The 21,354-nt window shown below is 36.8% G+C and overlaps 1 protein-coding gene across 1 annotated transcript in view; it reads left to right on the forward strand.

Moving 5' to 3' along the window:
• Window positions 1-1,794: 1,794 nt before the first annotated feature.
• The window catches only part of LOC104405888 (NADP-dependent malic enzyme), a gene marked incomplete at its 3' end in the record, with an annotated part of 91,353 nt that continues 71,793 nt past the window's right edge, over window positions 1,795-21,354 (forward strand). Inside the window, exons 1-2 of the mRNA XM_010014728.1 lie at window positions 1,795-1,925; window positions 8,977-9,126. Of these exons, the coding sequence (XP_010013030.1) occupies window positions 1,795-1,925; window positions 8,977-9,126 (281 nt within the window). The remainder of the gene's footprint in view (window positions 1,926-8,976; window positions 9,127-21,354) is intronic.

Raw genomic sequence — 21,354 nt, forward strand, 5'->3', positions numbered from 1 at the left:
AAGTGAAAGCAAACACAGACTTTTGAATGTTTTTCTTTCAGAAAATTTGACTGGGACAGGGGAAACGAGAGATGCAGATAAGTGAATTGCCTCTTTATTGTCAGCACTGAGAAATCCACTAAAGCTATGCAGCTCCCTAAAGTCCACCAATTTGGAACTGATGCTGAAGTGTGTGTACACGTGAGCACACATGCACAGCTTTTATGTGGGGTTTTTTAAGCTAAAAAAAGTCATCTGGAGATAAGAGGGATCAGCTCTGAATATACTTGTGGGAAATGTTGATTCTCCCTTCTTCCATGGTCTTTCCAAGGATGGTAGCAACTGAAGACACTCATGACATATCTGGACACAGAAAATTCATGTAGAGATAAGAGAAAACAGGGTTTGTGTATGCTTTTTGGAAACCATTGAAATCTTGTGTGCATGGAAAAGAGCTATTGACCTTTATTAAACTTGGTTTTCCTTCATTTTTATGTGTGGGAGAAGCAAGTTCTGGAAATGTTTGATGTTTGGTAAAGTGTTCATAATGAAATTTTCCTTTTCCTGGTTTTTTTTTTTTTTTTGGGTCATCATTTTACTTCATGGTGACATCTTGGTTAATAACATTTTAGTGCAGATAGGGTTGCCTTAGGGATTTTCTTTTGGGTAAAGGAGTGCGAATTTGTTCTCTTGGAAAGGCACGAGTAGTGCAAATGAAGGATGATCTGCCAGTACTGATTGTGGTATGGAAGCAGTGCAGGCGTGATGCCAAAGGAGGGCTGAATATGTCTGTGGAGCCACCAACCAGTGGCTATAATGTGAAACAAATACATGGATTTCATAGGTCATTCATGGAAGAAACTCCCCTGACATTCCTTTTTATCCTCTAAAACTATCAAAGGTCTGATCCTGTCCATCATTCCTGCCTGGCTGTAGTTACCATCGCAAAGTAAAGCTTCAGTAGTCAGAGTACTTGGCACTAGTGTGCTAAACCCATGGTCGTGTTTCTGCTGTCAAGACTTCTTTCTTACAATAGCTTGCATAATTTCTGAAGATGTTTTAGACAGATAGACCTCATTAGAAAGCAGCTATTTAGCAGTCTCTGCCAGTCCACAAGCTGGATTTATGTATTAAGCATTCTCTGACTGTTCATGTAACAGACTAAATACTTTTAAATGTCTTTTCTGGATGCAATAAGGAAATTAAGTAATTCTGTATGGATTTTTCTTACTGTAAGTGAATGTGAATTTGAAAAACAGAGTAAGTTTTCATGAAACTCACTATGGCTGTGTTTCTGTTGACTGACTTCTCTATAGGTGCTGGACCAGGCACTCTCACTATAAAATGATAGTGATGACTTTATTGTATCACAGAGTTGTGTTAAAAATTTGCATGAACATTTGAGATATCCTGAAAAATTTCCAAATATTAAAAGCATATTGTTTACCCTGAAGATGAAAATTATCCATGCTTTGGGTTTAGAAGATAGCCAGACAGATGAGTGAATGAGAATATACTGCTGCCCTCTTCTTCAGCCGAAACTTAATTAATTATTTTGCAGGTAACAGTTTTGCAGTGTCAGAATACCTTAACTCATTCTTTGCTGGGATGGAGTTTTGTACTGTACAGGCCTGTTCTCTTATGACTCAATAAAAACTTTTTCCAAAATCATTGCATAACTGTTAATTCTGTTTAATATTTAATATTTTCTTCTGATGCTGACTTTACCTGTGTTATATTTTGCTCCAATATTTTACTAAAAGAGATATGTCATATATAAATATACCTGGGTTTTATTTTTCTTTTTTTCAGGGCATGGCTTTTACCTTGGAGGAGAGGCAACAGTTGAATATTCATGGATTATTGCCACCTTGTTTTCTTGGTCAAGATGCCCAGGTTTATAGTATTCTTCAGAATTTTGAAAGGCTGACATGTGACCTAGATAGGTAAAGTATGGCTTTGAAACTTTATCCTATTTATCAAATCATGAGTCCCTCATTTATTTTTTTTTAATGGTAATGCAGATGAAATTTTGTGGGTTTTTTTTTCTGAGCAATAGTGGTTGATGATTTGGAATCATTAAGCTAACTATATACTTCTGCTAAAATGCTTTCTTCAAAAAATCAACTCCTACTTCAAATTGTAATATTCCAGTGCTGTTCAGGTGAACTTACTATTTTCAATAACTAAATGATACAAAAGTCATCAGAATCAAATGAACTCATGTGAAACTGAAAGTCAGTAATGTCTTTACATGCATATAGATACATACACATTAAAACAAATACATAAATTAATAAAATTTATAAAATATTATAAAATTATTATATACTATGGTGTTATGGTTGTAGTTTTTTAAGAAAAAAGCCGGGGAGGGCTTTAAATATTTATGAATATTCAGTATTCATTATATGTTTTATAAGCCCTAGAGTCAAACATTATTTCTTTATTTTTCCCTTGTGCCCCAATTTCTCTGTTGTGGGTTGTCTTGTTATCCATAAGTAATACATGGCTTTTAGATACCTGTCTGCTGTTGGCAAGACTTTTTTATAATATAAAGTTACCACAACCTTTGGGTTTTGTGGAGGTAGAATAGGATGAGCACAGCCTTCCTCATAAGTGAAGAGCTCGTGTCTGTGGTATCTTTTGTAGGTTAGCTATCCTCCAGTGCTCTCATGGATGACGTTATCAGTTTTCACAGAGTAGTAGCTTTCCAGGCTAGAATATTCGTTATTCTGAGTCCCTGGGTGTAGCTAAGCATAAAATTTCATGGAGACACCTGCTTCAAGCACTGACTTACGCTACCCTTCTCTCCCCATCTCCTCTCTAAGTTTGCCTTCAAATAGTTAGTTCATGATACAGCTCATTGTTTTGTATGTTTCACGACAGTTAATACTTTAAGGCTATTTCAGTTGTTTGTTTCTGTTTGAATTTCTATTCATCTGTAACTGAAAAGCAGGGGGGGAAAAAGGCCTTTTACCCCATTGTTGTGTGTGCTTCTTAAATAGTAAAGACATTTTTAGAAATTAAAGTAATTTAAAGAAAGGTCCTAGTTCAGATCAGAGGAGAAAAGTGCTTCTGTTTCTCAAAACATCACAGATTGAAAGTTACAGATTTAGCTATGTGAAATTCAAGAGGAGAGTAACAATATTCCCAAATCTTAATTCCTTACTTTTTATTTAGCAAAAAATTGTGGATATTTAAATGGCTTTTCACCAAAATGAAAAATTTCTGCAGGAAAGGAAAAAAGTAATCAGTTTTTAATGATGGAGTATTAAAATTTTGAAAGCTGTGTCATTTGAGCTACAATAAAACACATACACTGAAGTTCTGATCGCAGTGGGAATCATCAAATAAAAATAGCTGGGTATTGTGGGAATACTTTGCAGAAAACTTGCTTTATTGTGTTAAAAGAAAGAAAAGAAGAATCTGTCTTGAGGGTTAGGGAGGGAAGGAACATTTTCTTTTTCTTTCTTTTTTTAAAGTACACTTAATCCACATACAATAGACACAAATAATACACAAGTATAAATAAATATGTTTACAAACAAATGTAAATAAAATGCATTTTTTTTCCAAATCTGTGCCTGTTAATCTTAGTGTCTATATATGATTAAAACCTCAATGTCATTATTTTCCACCTATGAGTTTTCTATTGCATTTTCTCTTTTCCAAATGAATAGTTGGGTAAGGAAGACGTTTGTTTCCTGCTCCTGTGACCGGACATTCCTGAAATAGAAGTGCAAACGTTATGGTGTTGCATCCATGTGTCTTGAGCATTAGACTGTAGTTCACCATTTTATACCACAAAGCCAGTTTGTTGTGTAATGCCTTTTTTAGTATAAAAGTTATATTGTACTGTGCAGCTTTGCAGTACAAATTTGTTGTTGTTAATAGGGTTTTAGTGATGTACTTCAGGTGAGAAAACTAGTAAGCCTTTGATTCATAGAAATAACTTTTTTTTTTCTCACTAATATGATCACTAGTCAAAATACTTCAATTAAGAATTCAGTAATTAACATCATAAAATACCTAAAAGCTGTGTTTATTTCCCAGTCCTATTCTGTGGCATGTGGCAGTGGTATTTTCTCAACCATAAGTTTTGGTCCAGTTATTTTTTCTTGTCCTTCTCATTATAGTGTGGCTCCGTTTATAATGCTGGATAAACTGGGCTGGAGTCTCCGTCCTTGGAGATATTAAAAGCCTGATTGAACATGGTCCTGGGCAACCTGCTCTAGTTGACTCTGCTTCGAGCAAGGGATTGGATGAGGCGATCACCAGAGGTCCCTTCCAACATCAGCTAGGCTGTAATTTCATAACATAGGTCCATAGCAATTAAGAAATAAGCTTTCAGGGGTAATCTGGGAACAATGCAAATTCGTGTAAATTATATCAGGTTGACCCATAAGCATTTAAAATTACATAAATCCACACATCCTCTCCCTCCAAATGAAATTGTTTCTATAAGAAATCATATGTGTATTTGTGTGAATGCTCAGCAGGCCTAAATCGAGTATTCACATCATGCTATGCTTTGGTAAAGATGTATTTTCCTCTTATATTAGTAGGGCATTATATTGCTGTGTTGTTTTATCCAGTTTTTAGCAAAATAAAGTCATTTTTGAGCTACATGTGTAGGTTTACATTTGAGACCACTGATGCAAATACTTGGTAATATTTGCATGCACAAGATACTTCCTTTGAAGACCATCAGTGATGACCTCTTGGGCTCCTTTGCAGAGATAAAAAACGTTTGTGTGATGAGTGTGCCAAAACTTGCACATGCAAAATGTGATTTTGCAGCTGTGTTTGAAATCGTCAGACACTTGACACATTGGAGTACGTCAGTAGAAACCCTGCTCTGACAACACATGCATTACATGTGTGGGAGCTCAGTCCTTCAAGGCAGTAAGCAAGCTCTGGTCTCCTGTACTTATTCTCGTAACATAACATTTTAAAGGGAAGAGTGGCTGTGATCCTGCCACAGTTACTCCTTGAATACCTTTGCTGATGGAGAATGCCAGAAAACATGGACTGTTTTAAATGGAACTTGAAAGAAAATATAAAGTGCTCCCATTACGGGCAGGTGCTCAAGGACAACCTTGCATAAGAGCTTGCAGCTGTTGCTTTCCACTGAATGTAAATCTACTAATTCTAGAAAAAAACCCACATTTCTTCCAGTATGCATCTGGCATGGTCTTCACTTCCGTAGGAGCAGTGATTGAAAAGAGACAAAGAGAAGCTGCTGGTTTTGTCCTAGAGCTTGGATTTGATAGTAGGTGTATAGCTGTGTGGTTTATGTCCAAATGCAAAAGATTAAGTACAAACATTTGAATACTGCAGAGGTGGAAGCTGTTAAGTACCTTAGAAAGGTATTGTCTGATGAAACATTAATGCTGTGTATGGCAGCATCTGACACTGGGAGGATTGTAGCTTGCCCTGGTGTGTGTAAATTCATGAAGCTAAGCTGATAGTACCATGGGATGACATGTGTTGGCACAGCTGAAAGTCCATTGCTGACTTACAGCATGAACTGCTGTACGCTGAAATACCAAGAGTTCATACACAAAATGAATGTGAAACAGCAGCAAATACATTGCTTGGTATGCTTGCAAAAAGGAAGCCAATAACAGGAAATAATTCTGTTCCTCTAACTTAATTTGGAAAAGCTGCGATAGATTCTGCAAGTAATTGAATTTTTCTTTTTTCACCCTCCCCTGTATGTTCTGAATTGTCTGTCTTCTTTCTCTGTATTGACATTGAAATTGTTGCCCCCGACAGCCACATCTTCTGCCTAGGCTTTTCTTTCTTTAAAGAGCCACGTTGGTAAAACGTTATTCTAGATGTGTGAAAATTAGGAGAGGTGCCATCAAATCACTTTTCCTGAGAATGCTGTGTTATTCTGTGTGGGTGCTTTGTTGGTTGGGTTTTTTTTTTCTTTTTGGTTTTTTTTGTTTGTTTGTTTGGGAGTGGGTTTTTTTGTGTTTTGTTTGTTTTTTTTTTTTTAAAGTTCTCTGTCTTTAATAGCATTTCTGCATAGATAGAGATGATGCAAAGTAATGGAGCTTTAAAGTATCTTAAATGGGTTAAAAATAATAGCATTTCCTCCCACTTTATTTGTTCTCATGTTTTGCAAGATAGGAGCAAACAAACCTTTTGGTTTGTTCTTTGATTTACCATTCCATTTGTCTTGTAAAATGCATGCCTGTGATGGTACAACCAGTTATCCTAAGAAATCAATCAGTAATTTTCTGATAGTTATATCAGTTTTCTTCTGGGTTTTGATAATATTTGGTTTATACCTTTTTGTTGCTACTGTATTTTATCCCCTTTGTAATAGCAGACTAACATGAAAAGTTCTTAGGTGAAGTAAAGGCCAGGGGCAGAATTGACATACTGAAATTTGAATGCTTGGCAGTCTCCTCTCTCTTACTTGCCAGGCCTTGGTTTTTATCCTCTGAAGCTGTTCCCTGAAGTCTTCATTCAAGACTCCTTCTCTGAGGACAGATAATATTCTTCTCCCTTTTTATAGCACAAATGATTGTTCTCAGTGTTTATTGCTTGTTTTCACTATGTTTTCAATTAAATGTGGGGTTCAGTAAAAGATTCCATTAAATACTTCATTTTAAAAATATCTCTCTTTTTTTTTTTTTTTTATCTTTTTTAAAAAGCCACAATGCTGGAAACCATTTCATGCTTTTAGCTGTGTAAATTACTTGGATGTTGCTAGAAGATGCATACTTGTTTAATGCATTATAACCAACACCACATTGAGTGTGAAGTATTTTGGGGTTTCCCCTTACAAAAGAATTGTTGAGAAAGTCAGTACTCCTGAGCAAGTTGCTATGCCAAGAAAGAAGTGATAATTTATACCTGCCACTGAAAAGTAGCCTTCTGATTGAAATTGTCCTTTTATAGAAATGTTTTTCACTATATAATAATGCTGATTTGGGTATGGCCAAGTATATAATAATTGGATATAAGTAGCATGCAGTTGTTATCTTTGCATTTTCTTTAACATATTCTGAATGTAAAAGTGGGATGATAAATGCAGATAAGAAAATAACTCCTCTATTTAATGCTATAGGACAGTAAAAACAAAATGGAGAATTTTGCTGAATAGCTTTTTGTTTTGAAGCCCTTGAGGATGTCTTTTGCCAAACTTTTAATTACTTTTATAAAAGAAGCTGTGGCTGCCCCATCTCTGGCAGTGTTTAAGGCCAGGTTGGATGGGGCTTTGAGCACCCTGCTCTAGTGGAAGGTGTCCCTTCCTGTGGCAAGGGGATTGGAACTAGATGATCTTTGAGGTCCCTTCCAACCCAAACCATTCTATGATCTATGATTACGATTAAAATGCTCCAAGAATTCAAGGACTGAGAACTGCAAGTAAAAGATATAATTTAACCTTGGAGATCAGTCAAAACTAATGTGTATGATGGAAGGTAGCTCAGGATGTCTTATGGTGATGGTACTTAGAGTACATCTTCAACTCTTTGGTTTCTAGATCTTTATCCATTTAGGGTCTGAAGTACCCTTAGTGACACAAGGAGAGGGACACCATTTTGCCTCACTTCTGTCACTTCATTACAGTACAGCTAAATGGACTGTATTAGCTTTGTTTATAGTGCTTGCTAAAGTTTTATATAGCAGGTAGTGAAAGAAGTCCTTCCCTTATATACAGGAATATACAAGCTAAGTTTGAACAAAACAAATGCAGATTTACTATATTGTTCATTGTTATACAGTTGCCTAAGTATATGTCTGTCTTCCTAAAGTATGAATTAGATTTTATTGGTGCATGTAATGCATAAGCATGCCGAAGGAAAGTTCATGTAAATAAAATTTAAGCACACAAACCTCCAGGCTTTCGGAATGAATGTGTTGTATACGTTCCTCAACACTTGTTTAATAAAATAACAGGCATATTAAACTTTTGGAGTGTAAGTAATTAGTAATCCATTGTAAATTTAAAAAAAAATCCCAATGTACATAAATTGTATACATAAATTAAGCTGAAGGTTTTATGTAAGTTTATTGGTATAGAAGACTGCTTAATTTCTAACGTAATACTTAACCTTACTAAGAATAGTGAATAGAGATATGAGGTTTAGGATCATCAAATTCCTAAATATTAAGTGTTCACAGAGTGGCCAGAGTCATACCTGTGTGAGCTAATGTAACTTGAAGTCACTCATAGATTTATATCATCTGTCATACTCAGCACTGAAATTTGGCTTCCTGGTTGGGATGTTGGAGCAGTAGTGTATTATTCAAGATTACAGTGTTGGTAGTCAAAAGTAGATCAAGCTAAGCATGAACTTTTGTTCACTCTTGTTTCTCTGTTTTGTTTTTTTTTTTCTCATTGGTTTTCTTTTTAAATATAGAACTTCAAATGCAATCAAAACTTGATTTCCATTAGGAGATAAAACACTGCAGATTTCACTACTAACATAGACTTCAGGGATGAAAGACCATATGTGTATACTTTGTTTTTAAAAGCTTTGTCCTACAGTATTCAGGTGAAGTATTTATTTGAGGTATTAGTCTGGATTTAAGAGAAAATTCTATCAAGGCAAGAGCAGAAAAAGCTAACATTTTTAGTTTCATTTTAGGAGGCAAGAGAGTAAGCTTGTTTAAGTTTTGCTTAATGGCGATCTCATTTCAAGTGAAACAACTGAGCTGAACGGATTAGGTTCTGACAGGCCAAATACTCAATTGCAGCATAACGTTTTATACCTCAGAGGGATTATCTTCCTCAGTATGCAGTGTTTGTCAGCTTTGTGATGTTTTCAGCTTCTTTCTGTCTCAACCAGTTTGTTATCTTTTGTGTCTGAACCATTCTATGGTAGTAAGATGAGGAGTTTAAATACTCTTAACAAGAAAGAAGCTGTTATAGAACAAACATAGCTTCAGTTGGTTATCTAAATAATTTTGCATTTCTAAATTTACTTTATATGTTCACTTGATGTCTGTCTAATTATATGTAACTCTCCACAGATATATTCTACTAATGAGTCTTCAGGATCGAAATGAAAAGCTTTTCTATAAAGTGCTGACTTCGGACATTGAAAGGTTCATGCCTATTGTTTATACTCCCACCGTGGGACTGGCTTGCCAACAATATGGTTTAGCATTTCGGAGGCCAAGGTAAGTAAGTGTATACTTCAAATACAAGTGATTGCATCTTATTTTCCTCTTGGCAGATTTCTGTAGGGGATTTCTAACATAGCTGAATGTAAGCCAAAACTGCAATAATTGAGATAATTCAAATTACACTTTTGGTGTACATTAATAATTTGTATTGCATTAAGCGGACAAATGGTTGGTTTAATTGTGTTAAAACATGGGTACATTTTTAGTCTCATTAACTTTTTTTTGAATCCTAGTTGCATATTACAAGACCAGAGAAGAATGGATCTTTAGTCTTAGAATAATTTACTTACGGACATCTTAAAAAATAATCAGTATTATCAAAGTGCCTGCCTCATTTCTTAGAAATTTATTGTTTCATAGGTTGGTTACTGGAATTCTTTTATTCTGTATACAATATCTGTATTTATAGAGTGATGAGGAAGTGGTATGAAAGAAGGGTATGTGTTTCTGTTTTACTCTGCACCTTGAACATCAGCTCACAGAGTATGAGATTTATGATGGTTCATGTTAGAGAACCTTGTGTGTACCAATGCCTTCAAGTGCAAACTGGAACAACACTTTGCAGCCTTCTGTACAATTTTCTGGCAAAGGAAGAGATAAATGGGCTGTATGTGCATAGCTTTGTTAACAGAAATAGATTTTTACAGTTAAGGCATTGATGGAAAATAAGAAGCTTGCAAGATGAAAGGGAACAAATGACTGCTAACAAAAAGGTATTTGAGGGAGAAGACTTATGGCTTCAAGGTTTTGTTATTGTTAATGTAAAAATCATTTTGGCCTTGTGACTGACAGAATGAGTCAGGACCATCTGGCCAACTGCAGAAAACAAGAATTCCCACTTCTGTACACATGAAAAAGTTCAAAAAGACCTCAAGAATGCTTACTTAAACCTGCTTAACAATCTGGCTTTTAGGTATCTGTCTTAGTTAAAGAATTCATCTCCTTTTTCCCCCCTCGGTATTTACCACCATGGTGATTTTGTTGCCCTTGAAGGAAGTGCTAAAATGGAAATTAAGTCTTTGCCTAAACTGGTCTCATTGCCCCTTGTTTTTGATATTCAGTGCTGTATAAGATACTGCACAAGGAGTACCTCTGCCCATGCATGTACTTCTCACTTTCTTCCTAGACCTGTGGAGAAAAAAAAACCTGTTAAATTAGACAACAGTTCAGCTGTCAGTCTGCAACTGATGAGACACAGCTTGCAGAGGCAACTGAAACAACTCACCAGATTTTGAGACTCCTGATCTTTATTCCTTAATCTGATCCTTAGCACACTCTAGACATGGGTTAAAAACTGATTGGGGAGTTAGGGACAGGGAGAGGGAGCACTTCAACTTTTTGCCTTTTTTTTTTTTTTTAAATTATTATTTGATGGAATTTTTATCTGCAGAGAACTTAGATGCCTAAATCTTTCTCCTCTAGATATTAAGACTAAAATCCTAGTTCGCATAGCTCTGTCACTAGTAAATTTATCTATATATATATTTTTTCCTCCCCAAAAAGTGTTCATTTCCTGATTGAAAATGAGTAAATTCAAGGCAGATTATACTACTGAGTTGATTTCTTTATCATTGAACTTAAAATTTATATAGGTTTATAGGACATTCCATAATTTAGTATTTCATACTGTGTTTTTCACTGCAGTTGAGCTGCTAATGAATGAATGACATTTTAAACAATATTCAATCATGTCTTAACTGATAGGTCTTTTGGTATTCAGTTGCATCCTTGAGGTACTGAAGTCAGCCTTGGCTGTATTCATCTGTCTGCTGCTTCCCCAACTACATGTGTGCTTTATATATATGACTGTCTGGAGAGACGTACAAGATATTTGTAAAAGTCTGGATTTATTTCTAGTCCTGCCGGATTGCCTCACTAGTTTCAAATATGTGTTTTTAATGACTAATTGAAGTAAATACGCCTGAAAAACTTGTACAATCTTCTGTCTCACAAATATTTTTATTCTTATGAAAGAAATGTCATCTGCCAAGTCAGATGCTTATTCTTCCCTGTAAAATTCCCAACTGTTATGTTCACATTGTCTCACTACCTACTCTGATTTTCGCCCACCACCCAGCTGATGCCACTGTTTATCAGAGGTCTTGGAGGAAAGGGCTAGAAAGAATTTTCCTTTTGACAGACACTTTGCTGCTTAGGAAGTACCTCTCCTTTGTGATCTTCCACTGTGCTCTGTTACAGAGATCTGGTTTTTCCTAAGAAAAACCTTTTCTAAATTATTCCAAAATCAACTGTCCAAAGCAGTCAATTTCATTTGGTTTGAAATTATATTCTAGACTGTGACTCATTCAGTATTAAGCATTATATACCAGCATATCTCACAAACGGCATCCTCCATGAATTGTACTCACAGAGAAGAATTTAACATACAGAAGGAGAAAAGGAGTAAAAGATATAAACTCTTGTCCAGTCTATACATTCTCATGTTTTTTATTAATTGATTTTTTCAGTTACAATTCATGAGAAAGGTATGACCTTATCATACCTTTAAAAAAGTCTAATCTGTAAGAATTGTGTGTATCTGCTTTATGCTGACTTGTATCTAAATGCTGTCTTTACTAGTAAATGAATGTTTTTCTTTCAGAATGTTTTTTATTTCGGAATATTTTTATTACTGTCTCTTCCCACAGCTCAGAAAATGTTTGATATTTCATAGTTAGAGATCTCATTAGAAACAGACTTGTTTACGTAGGCAAATAAGTTAAAAATTGCCCAAGTGCTACAGCTTTTATATATCACACTAGAAGCTGCAAGGCAATGTCTTACTATGCAGTTTAAATCTGTAAGGGTTTGTTTTTTCCATTAGATTTGTTTACGTTGTGAAGTGAGTTTCAAACCCCTGGCTCACAAGTTATGTCTTCAGGCAAGGAATAATGGAAATTAATTTAGGGCTTAAAAAATAGGTGTCGCATGGATTATTAAATGAGATCATCTTCTGTGACTCCCTTACATCTTTTGAGAAGACTATATGGGCTCACATGATGTGCTTACAGTTATAGGGGGATACTGTGGCTCAGGCAAGAAGTTTTTCATCCTGAAGCAGTATTTTGCAATTATAGAATAAACATTCATGGTTGACCAGCTGACCGTCTGATTAAGAAACATTTCTCAAGAGAGCCAGCTGCAAAGTAATTTGACTCACTGGTTTGAAGCTTGCCTTCGTAATTGACATTTGTTTGTAAAATTAAAACTCAACTCAAGATTACGTCCAGCTTAACTCATTCAGCTTAAAAATTCAGCATATTTAAGCTGAATATTCAGCTTAAAATGCACCAGTTTTTAGAATAAGAGTGTTATTCCTGAACTAAACAGTACAGATGTGATAGCAGATCTGTAACATGTGCCTACCTACACCACATAGTTCCAGAAACGTAATTTAGAAGACCAGTCTCACTAATCTTCGTCACAACCATTGAGGAGAATGGGAGAAGAAAGAGGCTTCTCCAGGGAGTAGGTCAGAAAAGGAATTTGGACCTGGACAGAGAAAAGCTTTGAAGGCTTATGCTGGGAATGTAATGGAGTTGTGGTTTTACTGCAGTGATCACGCTATCAGTAAGAGCATTATCTCAGAATCTCTTCTAGGGGGTCGCTTTGTGATGCGCAGTTTCTATCCATCATTTAAAAATAAGGTCCTGAAGTAATAAATTCTTCAGTTGCACAAAGCATGTCCATACATATGACAACTTTTACTGACTTACCAAGAAACAATCTATTTCTATAAGTGGATTTCTGAAATATCAGTTCTTTCATCCAAAAAGAATAAATATGGGAAATCTCAATGGAAATTTCCTCTAAGAATCCAAAATCAACTTTTTATGTTGTATAGAGAACACCCAGGAGTTTAAGGTTCTTGTGTAAACTCAGCATTCAGAGACAGGAGCAAAAATTGCCAAGTATAGCTCTGCTAAAGACTTTGAATGCTGTTAAAATGTTAGGTGACTGTTTATGTGTTTCCTTCATTTCCTTTTTCCTAGAAGGAAAAGCCATTTCAAACAGAATATGAACATAGCCAGCCCTGGTAACAATTGCAGCCACACAGGCATGGCAGAGTTCCTCTGAAATAACTTCCTGATTTAATCATACTTTGTCAAGCTAACTAGGAATGATTTTTGAAGTAACCATATTGAATCTGATGCTGCATATTGAAGTTACAGATGCAGTCTCTTAAAAGGCAAAGTATGTCATCCTGAGCTTTGAAGTTATTTTCTGTATATAAGCAGACCTTGTTCAGCAAACTATTCTCACAGAAGCTTTCTTCTTAATAATTCTTTCAACTCTTGTCTTTTCTCTTGTTTTCCTTCCTCACAAAAGACTAGCATATCTACAGGTCTCTTATTCACCCCAAGTCTAAGCAAGATTACATTTTGAATTTAGTTTTAACATTTTGAATTGACTTTTAATGAGTATTTAAAAATTTTGTTTGGTTTAGCTCTTTTAATATTTTTAGAGAGCACTTGGAATGTTATTAACAGTCTTTAGCAACTTTTCAGAAGCTGATTTGTCATGCTTAATACTCAGTTTACAAATGCTGTGTTATACCAGATTGCTGCCATATTGAAGTGCAGGACTGACTGAGCACATACAAATTTGAGATAGGTTCCTTTCCTCATATTCCTCAAAAGGAGTATATTTATTTCTATTTATTGCATGTATTTGCATTTACAGTGGTTCAGATGCACTGTACTGAATGCAAGTGCTGCAAGTGAGAGTTCTTTTTTTGTTAACATAGTAACGTTTACATATTGAGATTGTCAGCTGCAAGATAGCATCTTTTTTTATAAGGAATATTAATTAGAGAATAGGGAAATATTTATTTGCTGTGACAGAACATACAAAGACCTCGGCGGCGGAAGCTGCAGTCTGTTTGCCATCACAAGGTTGATCCTGTGGTACATTTCATAATTTTTTTGTGGTTTTTAATGAGGCTTTCATTGGAGGCTAGATTTTTCTTTTTCTTAATTCCATTGGATGCTTTCGATATCCAAGTCTCATCGGAAACCAGATTTGGTTTACAGGAGGCCAAAATCTTGTCATGTATTCCTGGATCGCATGAACCAGGAAAGTTCAGTTCCTGGTGCTTCTTTCTGAATGTCTCACCCTGAGATACGTGACATTTTCTTAATTGAGACCAGAAGGTCTGGATTCATTTGACCTAACTTCTTCACCAGTACAACTGCTTCTTTAGATTTGTTTTTGGCACATCTAGATGTTTTTTCCCAGGCAAATGAGATACATATACTTGTAGAGACTGTGTTAATCTGATTGTTACTATGGATAATTGTCTTAGTATCTTCATTTAGATAAAACTGATTACTGTGTAATATAAAATTATATTAAACTAAATAACAAAGCAATAATTTCAGAGTTATTTTTCCTAGCAGTTTTCCCCTGAAAACTATGTAGAATTGTCATCTGGAAGTGTAAAAAGGAACTGTTTCGGGTTTCTTATGTGATCTCTTCTAAGGGCTTGATCCTTAGGACAGTCTCTGAAATGAAAAAGTGTTGTAATAAAGACATAAAATACAGCAAAAGGCTTCTTTGAAAATAGGCTGTTGGAGCTCCATTCTCCAACAGACGCTGGTGTGGCTTGTACGTACTAACATGTCTCAGGTGAGAATTAGCATAGCTGTAGCATTTCTTCTAATTTTAGGCGATCATTCTCTTATTGATTTCAAAAAGCCTGGTGATCATGGCCATTGCAGCCCTTCACCAAGCACTTTTGAAACATATGTTTGTCATTTTCACTTTTGCTTCTTGTGAAAATGACAATGGTTGACATTTTCCAGTCAGCTTTCATCTTGGATTTTTTTGTATAGCCTTTCCACTGAGTTCAAGCACCAAGACATCTCATGACACCCAATAATTCTGCTCTTTGGCATGACTCCAATCTGCTGTTACCTTCATCAAGCTAAAACTTGTTGCTTCCTTGGCTCGAAAGAAAGGCTGATGGATCCTCTTTAGCATAACATGTCCTGCTCTGAAAAGTTGGAAAAGGACAATTATCACAGTGTGAGATGTCAGATTCTTCTCTTCTTCTAGACTCTCTTCTAGAAACACAGTATGCTGTACTGTGTCCAAGGTGTATTCAGCTTGGTCTGTCAGCAGTCAGTAATGCTGGGGAGGTGGAAGGTGTGAGAATCTTGCATAGAAGATGTCAGTTAGCCTCACTTTGGTCCTAGAGTGCTCTGTAAATATTAAGTCAATTTCTCATTCTAAGAAATATTTGAATGAAAAAAAGTTATGTCTTGAGTTTTGAAAATATTAGGATATACTTTAGGTTATATGTATGTAGTAATATGTTTTTTTTTCCTGAACTGTGTTAAATTCGTGGCTTTTTGTAATATTTTGGCAATAGGTTTCACCATTTAGTTAGTGTTAATTATTATATTTTTATTAAACTTGTGCCTTAGAATAAAATCGTGAATGAGTAGCCTGTGCTGAACTGATGCTGTATAGCCCTGACCTAGCATTATGAAATATAGTGTCCTACATGTGGCAGTATTTTTCACATGTACTTGATGCTTGCATGTAGGTATTACCTACAGCATGAGTGGAAGGGGATGGTATTTACAGAAGTCATGCTTGGAGTTATTCTTTCATTTAGTCTCATCTGAGTTGGAGCTTTGCCTGTTATTAGCCTCTTCCTACTCTCATGAGCTGTGTACATGATTTCTTATGCAGGTAATTTTCCAGGGGATTTTCATCATGGTCATAAAAGTTTTGCCCTAAACTGCATTGCAATCATGGAATTTTTTGGCTCTAAGACCTAAGTTTGTACCTCTTGGTGGTGCATTGCTCTGTTTTTTCTGGAGGGAGTACATCTGGGCTGTGAGCAGGAGGAAATGAGGCCATCCCTGCTCCAAACATGACTCTCAAAATGTTTTGCAGCAGTCAGTGTTTGGTCTTTTTCATTCCCTTCTTAGCACAGTCTCCTGAGCAAGACAGCTAGCAAGCCTCAGGGCTCTTCTACAGACATTCTTGTTGGTTTCTGTGCAAGAGTGTCAAACTACTGGCCATGCCTGTCTTTGTTGCCTTGTCCATTTCCTTCACAGGGGCCTGGATATTGCCAGGGGGAACTCTAGCCTCATTTAGTTTGTATTGTTGCTTTTTACACATTTCCACTATCTTTCTTCTGAGGTTAAACCAGAATGTTTTCCCACCTCCATTGATTCGGAGGACTCTCTTCAAGGGTGTCTGCACTCTGAGCCAATGGGAACTTACTTCTGTGGGTTTTAGTTTATGATGATTCTCATATCCATGTGTATCATCCTATTGAGAGAGTCTTCAGAAACAAAGACGTTTCTTACTGATGCATTTCACCACAAGGGAAGTACAGTTTGAGTGACAGATATTAATGCAGTGTTTATTAGACATTTCTCATTTGGTGTGTTAAAACAGTCATCTTTTGGATCTATGTGCAGAGGACTGGACAGAAAGTACAAGATCCCAAGTTAGATGTCTTAACTCTGAGTAATCTTTTCTCTCTAGTGCCAATATCACATAAAAGGTAAGCTGTATCCTTTTCAACAAATAAACTATATGATTGCACTTTTGAAAATAGGGATTTTTTTTTTTGCAAATTTCCTATCAATAATTAGGACTTGTACCAATATATAACCACATCACTCTTCAATGTCTTCCTTTTTTCCTGAATTTTTAGAGAGATTTTGACTCTATGCGAGCCCTTCTGGTTACAAGCTTCCAGATTTCCTGAAGTAGTACACTCATTAATGAAATGTCCTTTAAGGGCAGAGGTTTATTTAGTTTTCACACCTCGACTTGGCCAGAGACTTGTGAGCAACACTAAAGTATCAGGTAATACAGTACGGCAGAGGTCTACTCTTTGGCTCTGTCCTACTCTATTGAAGTAATATTTATCTACCAAAATTTTCCCCTCATGAAACAGCCTCTTTAAACCTGCCAGATTTCTACAGCTCCCTAATTGTCAACATCATTTGGCCCCCAAACCAAACCTTTTAAGAGTCACTTACTTCATTAAGAGAGCCATAACTTTCCTTAGCTCAACACCTTTTCAAGGACAGACTATCAAATCCCATGCAGTGTTTGCAAATGGATGTTACTTCATAGAATCATGGTTTGAGTTGGAAAGGGCTTTAAGATCATCTAGTTCCAACATCCCTGCCATGGGCAGGGAGATCTCATACTAAACCATGTCACTGAACGCTCTGTCCAACCTGGCCTTGAACACTGCCAGGGATGAAGCATTTTCTACTTCCCTGGGCAACCTGTTCCAGTGCCTCACCACCCTCACAATAAAGAACTTCTTCCTTATATATAACCTGAACTTCCCCTGTTTTAACCCACTGCCTCTTGTCCTATCGCTGCAGTCCCTGATGAACAGTCCCTCTCTGGCATCCTTATAGGCCCCCTTCAGATACTCCCTTCAGGAATTCACACTGCCTCTGGACCCTTTATGTGTTTTTCACCTAATTTCTCCCACTAGTTTGTCAAGCTCCACAGGGCGACCTGCTCCAGATGTGGGGTGTGGGATTTTTGGAAATAGCCAAGCCCACATCTCTGGGATCCCTGCTGTGCGGCTACCCCCGTGCCCTCAAGGAAGAGTGAGGCTACTACTTTACCTCTTGTGTAAAATGATAGCTATAGTTGCCTCCCAGCTGGACTGGGGGGCTTTGAACAGCCCTGAAGTTGTGACATGCAGTTGACAATAGTTTGCATATTGCATCCATTCCACTGGACTGGAATTCTGCATCATCCTTGCATTCATTTACAATGTAGACAAGTGGCAGCTTGTGCCATGTGAACAAGCAGGATGGTCCGTGATTTTTTCTGGTGTCTGATCAGGCTTTGAAACAGGAACTTGAATTTTCAGCTTCTCTTGTCCAAAGAGCGTGGATGCCTTTGTGGATGATTCTAGTAAAGTCAGATCCTCTAGGATTGTGCTTAAACTAAAGTGAGGCATAGAACTCATTCTAGTGGCTCCAGCATAAAGCATGTGATAGTTTTGGTTTTAAGATCTGAATACCTTGTGCTGGAGGCTCGAATTTCTTTGCAGTTAGTGATCTCGAGTATACTGATGTCGGCTTCACACCAAAGTGTCTCAAACTAATCATTTGGACTGGCTTTCAGGGGAAGAATAGGTTCATTTTAATATTTAGGAGCATACTTAGTAATAATAAATATGTTTCTGCAATCAGTTTCAATTGCCACATATTTTACTTCAGGGCTCTGGCCACCACATCACTGCCTATGACATATATGCTAGTTTACTACTGGGCTTCTGCAACTGGTTTGCTGCAGGAGATAAGGTAAATCTTTCAGTGCAGCCAAATACAGCCAGAAAACATAAAGTTATAAACTACTTTATCTGCGGAGAATAAATGGTCTAGGTTTTGGTGAAAAGAGGTTAGGAACAGAGGAGAAGCCACAGCTTATTTATTGAAGCTGTTGTACACACCTTCAGTGTCAGGCATGCTTTTAGAAGACATACATATTAGCTTGTGGTATGCTGGGACATCTAAAGGACTCTCAAAAGATGGGCACAGGAACTGCACAGAAGCTTTGAAGTAGTTAAATTGTTACCGTTTTCTGTCAGTAAGTGTTTTTCATTGCACAACTGGAGTCAGCTTATCTGAACTTAAGCAGCAGCTGTGCTTTCTTTGCTGGGTGTTTCTATACTAGACACCAGTGCTAATTGGATAGTTAACGCTTATGTTGAACTTGCTGAGGAGTTAAGAGTTGTTTGCATTTTGGGTGGCAGTCCTTCAGTTTTTATAAAAGCGCCTATTCTGAAGCCCAATTAGAGGAGGTAACAGTCCCCAGGGCAAGCACTGCAAGGGTTGCTTTGAAGGGTGCACTTATGTATAGAGGAGCACTTAAAGGAAGAAGACCTGTTAGTCGTCCTTGGAGATGTGAAGTGTGTGCAATCACAGGTTATACTCTCACCCTTCCTTGTGCTATTTAAACTTGCAATTCATTGCTTGAGAAGTACTAAGAAAAAAAGGTGTGCTGCTTTCTCCCTTCCTAAGACTATGCTGTGGAAGGGAAAGGGCTTACTTCTAGATATAAATGTGATATAAAGGAAAACAAGAATGGTGTTACTGCATGTGTTTACCAGCAGTAGGGATGTATGTGTTGGCAACATGAACATGTAGCAAAGAACTGTTACAGGTGACTGACAAGCATTTAGTGTGGTGGTTTGTTTTGTTTTGGTGGGTTTTTTTGTTTGGGTTTTTTTTCATGCCTACCTCTCCTTTTAGGTCGAGAGTTTTTTCCAAGTCCCCGGTAATTCCCACTGCTGTCTCCTGATATTGCAAAATGAGGTATGAGTATTTCAGATGAGGCACCAGTGACTTAGGAACATAACAATACTCTATTACTTCATTCTGTATATATCCCAGCCCATACCCAGATGATGTTTTCCTTTAGGGATGTGCTTACACTGGAATTTCTCCAGCTCTCATTTTCTGTACATTTGTTGCACGTCCTTCAGCACCACCCAAATCCCCTGCTTACACATTCAGCAGCTTCTCTGTTCAATTATACTCTCATTACTCAGCAGTCCAACATTGTCTCATAGTTGCGTTTCCAATACAAGATATAGTAGCTTTTAGAAAACCCTACAGTTACTCCTGCAACTGTGTTTGGTAAAGTCCAAAAGAGGAAGAATTCTAGTGCAGTCACTCTAACTTTGCAGTAGCTTGAGTATTTTAACATAGCTTTCTGTCTCTGTCTGAAAGCTTTCTAAATAGATAGGGTAAATAATCAGATCTTAAAATGGAAAACTGAAGAGGAGGCATGAAGATTTTCAGCCTTTAAGAGGGTAACAATGGGATGATTGCGTGTGTTTATATATCTTGTGTTTCTCTCTATTAATGGCTAGATGCTTTTAGTCTGAGAGACTAAAAGACACTACTGGGAGACACTGCTTTTGAGACAGTCGTATGCTCCTGCTGATACAAGGCTTCTGAAAAAGGCAAGAGACAAAAGCTGAGAAATGGTCTAGTGCGAGGTGTCCCTGCCCCTGGCAGGGAGATTGGAACTAGATGATCTTAAGGTCCTTTCCAACCCAAACTATTCTATGATTCTGTGAATAGAGATGAATCCTTTTATTTCTTGCACTGCATTTTCATCCTGTTTAGCAAGGTTTTATATCTTTACACGCTATTTTCTTACATGCACTGTGTTCTGTAAAATGTTTCAGCAGTGTGAATTATAATTAACTTAAACCAAACAAACAAACACAAAATGACCAGGTCATAATAACTTTACCAAATCATAGAGTAGCATTAACATAGTGTAATTTGCAGTTGGGTGGAAAAAGGTTAGGGAGGCATCTGTCATCCTGTCCACTGCTCTCCCAATTAAGTGGTGGCATTGCAAGTCAGTTCTGCTTTGTCTAAGCACGTTGTTCTGCTAATGAGTATTAAATAATAAAACCACATGCAGGAAAAATGGTATTTTTTTATAACAGCTGTAAGTGTACAAGAGACTACTGGGAGCATAGATCCAATGGATGAAACAGTAAGAATGCAGATGAACAATTAAAGCAAGTAATTCTTGTGAGCAAGGACTTCTAGCCAGAAGCAGATATTGAGAGGGACATTTAGTCTGGATTTCTGTTCAGTCTTAAGGAAAAAGGGAATTTAGGAGACCTCACAACTTTGTTTCAGCCTATACTAGAATAAGGAAATTAACTACTGGTTTGGGCTTTTTGTTGGAGTGTGCCATCTAAGGGAAGAGCTTGCTGTTGCTGAGATGAAGCTCTAAGGTAGCTTATGAAGACACAGCAGCATGTTTCCCGTAAGAGAAGTTCACCATATTATGGCAGCTTTCTTATAGTAAAGGATATTTTTTGTTTTAACTTTTCTTCTGGAGTTCTTCTATAGATTTGTCATACACTCACACTAATGCAAGGTTTGCTGCACTCCGTGTTGAGTGGCAGGTTGTTCATGCTGCCTATTTTAGGCAACAGTATGTTGATACTGATTTTATGAAATGAAAAACTTTGCATGGAGTCATGACTGGATTTATATAAAAAGGAGGGAAAGTATAAGACTGTTTGCCTCTAGTGGATGAGGTTAATTTGTATGACAGTGGGCCAGCTACATTCCAGATGTTTAATGCTTAAAATGTTTCCTTGGGGTTCCATGTAGTATAACTTTTTTTCTCAAATTTTACAATAAAGGCTCTTAGTAATTTTTAATTTGGTCAGAAAATCACTAG

This window comes from Nestor notabilis, unplaced genomic scaffold (genome assembly GCF_000696875.1).
Source record: "Nestor notabilis isolate BGI_N333 unplaced genomic scaffold, ASM69687v1 scaffold11245, whole genome shotgun sequence".
Classification (NCBI taxonomy): domain Eukaryota; kingdom Metazoa; phylum Chordata; class Aves; order Psittaciformes; family Psittacidae; genus Nestor; species Nestor notabilis.